The sequence below is a fragment of the Citrus clementina genome, unplaced genomic scaffold, assembly GCF_000493195.1.
Source record: "Citrus clementina cultivar Clemenules unplaced genomic scaffold, Citrus_clementina_v1.0 scaffold_3, whole genome shotgun sequence".
NCBI classification, from domain to species: Eukaryota; Viridiplantae; Streptophyta; class Magnoliopsida; order Sapindales; family Rutaceae; genus Citrus; species Citrus x clementina.
In genome coordinates, this window is record NW_006262339.1 from 45,987,826 (window position 1) to 45,991,760 (window position 3,935).

Consider the following 3,935-nt stretch of genomic DNA (forward strand, 5'->3'; position numbering starts at 1 on the left):
TACTTGCTCTCTTACCCAGTTCAGCTATTTTCTTGCTACTATTTGTACTATCAGCTGTAAGTGTAACCACCCTAAAAAAGAACCCCAAAACAACAGATGCCCCACACTTGCGAGTCCATAAACATTTCCAGGTTGCTCATTCCGCATGCGAAGGCACACTCTATCCTGAACTCTGCGTTTCGACTCTGCTTTCAGTCCCAGATCTCGCTTCAAAAAGAGTCCCTGAACTCATCTCCGTAACCATAAACCGCACATTGTCCGAGCTGAGAGCCTCCTCCTCAAACTGCTCCAGCATTGGACAGAGTTACCCAAATTTTAACACCCTTGAAAAGAGAGCAATCAATGACTGTCTCGAGCTGTTTCATGACACCATTGTTGAGCTCAAATCAGCTCTCAATGATCTCTCCCCCAAGAAATTGCCCTCCAAGCATTACCATGATTTGCAAACTTTGTTCAGCGGTGCAATGACAAACCAGTACACGTGTCTTGATGGGTTCGCTTACAGTGACGGAAACGTGAGGGACGTTATTAAGAGCAGCTTGTACAACATTTCCAGGCACGTGAGCAACTCTTTGGTTATGCTCAAGAAAATCCCCGGTGATAACATGTCTTCCAAGTACGAGGTTTTTCCTGAGTATGGGCGTATTAAGAGAGGATTCCCAACTTGGTTGTCTTTAAATGATCGCAAATTGTTACAGAAGTCCGTTAATTTGACCAAATTTGATCTGATAGTGGCTAAAGATGGCTCTGGGAATTTCACTACCATTACTGAAGCAGTGGAAGCAGCTCCAAACAAATCCAATACTCGGTGGGTTGGATTGGATATTTTCTCGTATTATACAAAATGGAAATTATATCAATACATAACAAAATTTAATTGCTTTGACAGGTTTGTGATTTACATAAAAGCTGGGGCTTATTTTGAGAACGTGGAGGTGGATAAAAAGAAGACAATGTTGATGTTCGTAGGAGATGGGATCGGCAAAACAGTAGTGAAGGCCAATAGAAGCGTCGTTGATGGATGGACTACTTTCCGGTCAGCCACTGTAGGTGAGTTTCAAAATTTACTTGAATCTTTTTGTTGGAAATTCTGAATTTCTTTCTTTCTTTTCTTTTTGAATTGATGTGGACCGATCGATGTGCGACAGCGATCGTATATATTGGTCCAAATGATAAAGTGGGGGCGGGACCATCGATGATGTTGGTCTCCCATCACGGGTTGGTGGGTTACTGACCGTGAGCATCTTTGCTTGCAGTGAGATACGTAGGAAGAGTTATTAATAATTAATAACTTGTAGATAAATTATTTATCACAATTGTGAATCCCATAAGTGGTGGATTCAAGTATTTTTAAGCCACTTAAATTCAGATAATTAAGATTCTGTCTCCCAAAAGTAATCAATATATAAACGGTCGTCGGTAGTGGGTTGTGGGCCGTGGATAGGGGCTCACCAGTCACCAAGCATGGTTCGTTTCTGATGCTACGATTTTGGCATGTTATGCTGAGTGAATTCCAAAACCAGATGGGTTCAAGTAGGATCCACAGCTAAATTTATGAGGGATGTATCTTATATTAGCTCAATATATGAGGGATGTATCTTACATTAATAATGCAAGGTAGAAAAATCCTTAAGATGAAGGCATTTGCAGTTTTGAGATGTGGCCGTAATGAGATTCGCTTACGAGTGTCGGTAGCAGAGGGACCGCATCACCTGGTAGCCGTGTTTCTTGGATCATTGAAGCGCGTAATTAAACGACTTTGTCCCAAAAAGAATCTGTCTTTTCCTTCTTTCTTTTTGGTACTTTTCTGATTATCTTTTTGCTTTGCTTATTCTAAACTTGTCAAGATCTTGGATTAGAAGTTGTCAAGAATTTCAAATCACATAAATCCGGGTGGGTCTTCCTCGTTTAATTCTTTCCTCATCTTGGATAAATTTAAATATACTCTTTTTGGGAATCTTTTAATGAATAAACCAAACGAATGAAATGGACTAAGAATGATTTTGGTATAAAATGAACATCTCGGGAAATTATTTAACAATATGATTTTCCCTCTACAATTTACGTGCCTGACCCAGTTTGTACTTTCTCTTGTCTTAACAAATCTCATAATATGATATAAAATGCTGGCCTCATTTCTGTAGTTTGTCCACTGAGAGCTTGATGCTCAAATTCTGACAAACTGTCACGCTGGCGTGTGGGTCAGGGTGACGATATAAGCAAATTTTTGTTGGGCTGGACTTGGCCCACGCGGCCCGTTGTGACCATTATTATAACGTGATTTGTTCTGGGTGCTTCTTGTTGTTTTCAGCTGTCGTGGGGACCGGGTTTATCGCCAAAGGCATTACAGTTGAGAACTCAGCTGGTCCAAGCAAACACCAAGCAGTAGCCTTAAGGAGTGGCTCAGATCTCTCAGCTTTCTACAAATGCAGCTTCGTTGGGTACCAAGACACTCTATATGTTCATTCCCTCAGACAATTTTATCGTGAATGCGACGTATATGGCACAGTTGATTTCATCTTTGGCAATGCAGCTGTGGTGTTCCAAATCTGCAACTTATATGCCCGTAAGCCAAATGCAAACCAAAAAAATATTATCACTGCACAGGGGAGAGAAGACCCTAATCAAAATACAGGGATATCAATCTTGAATTGCAAAGTTGCTGCTGCTTCGGACTTGATTCCATATCAAACAGAGTTTAAAACATACCTTGGTCGTCCTTGGAAAGAATATTCGAGGACGGTTTTTATGCTATCTTATTTGGGCGATTTGATAGCGCCGGCTGGATGGTTAGAATGGAATGGTACATTTGCATTGAGTACACTCTTTTATGGGGAGTACAAGAACAGGGGCCCTGGTTCTAACACGAGTGCCAGAGTGACGTGGCCTGGTTACAGGGTGATCAATAACTCGGCTGTGGCAGCTCAATTTACGGCCGGGCCATTCTTGCAAGGAAGTGAATGGCTAAATTCTACTGGCATTCCTTTCTATCTCAATTTGACTCCTTGAGGGTGAACTTTTTAGTGCCTATTGTCTGCCGTAGTGCTGAAGGCTCGAGCACTAGCATTGGAATGGAATGAATTACAATTATCCCTTTAGAAAATTTATTATTACTTATCTAATAGAATAATGGTGTGTTTACTTGTGAGTTTGGAGAATGAGAATAAAATCTATATTTATTTGGCAAAATGTAATTTGATAATGGAAATAAAATGTGTGTATTCTACATAATTTCGGAATAAGGAATGGGAATTCCATTCTCACGAGAGGGGTTGGGAATGGAAATGAAATATAAATTTACTTTTCTATCCTTCTAATTTTTTCATATTTCCTAAATTACCTTTGTTCAAATCACAAATAATTTTATTATTTTAAATGTCATTAATAATAATAATAATTATTATTATTATTAAATTTTATTAACTTTATTATTTTAGTTATTAATTATTATTATTATTATTATTATTATTATTATTATTATTTTCATTAATATTATCATTATTAACAATATTATCCTTATTGTTGTTTTGTTCTTATTATTATTATTATTATTATTATTATTATTAAATTTTATTAAGTTTATTATTTAGTTATTATTAATTATTGTTATTATTATTTTTATTAATATTATCATTATTAACATTTATCATTATTATTAATAATAAAAATAATAAAAATAATTAATAATAACTAAAATAATAAAGTTAATAAAATTTAATTTTAATAATAATAATAAATGTTAATAATGATAATATTAATAAAAATAATATTAACAATAATTAATAGTTACTAAAATAATAAAGTTGATAATAATAATAAATGTTAATAATGATAATATTAATAAAAATAATATAACAGTAATTAATAATAACTAAAATAATAAAGTTAATGAAATTTAATTATAATAATAAATGTTAATAATGATAATATTAATA

The 3,935-nt window shown here is 35.3% G+C and overlaps 1 protein-coding gene across 1 annotated transcript; it reads left to right on the forward strand.

Moving 5' to 3' along the window:
* Nucleotides 1-2: 2 nt before the first annotated feature.
* On the forward strand, nt 3-3,028 carry LOC18050261 (pectinesterase; the record flags this gene model as incomplete). Its single annotated transcript, XM_006444336.2, has 3 exons — nt 3-808; nt 890-1,050; nt 2,312-3,028. Coding segments are annotated over 3 exons (1,665 nt in total), but the record flags the coding sequence as incomplete, so codon positions are not given.
* Nucleotides 3,029-3,935: the final 907 nt, after the last annotated feature.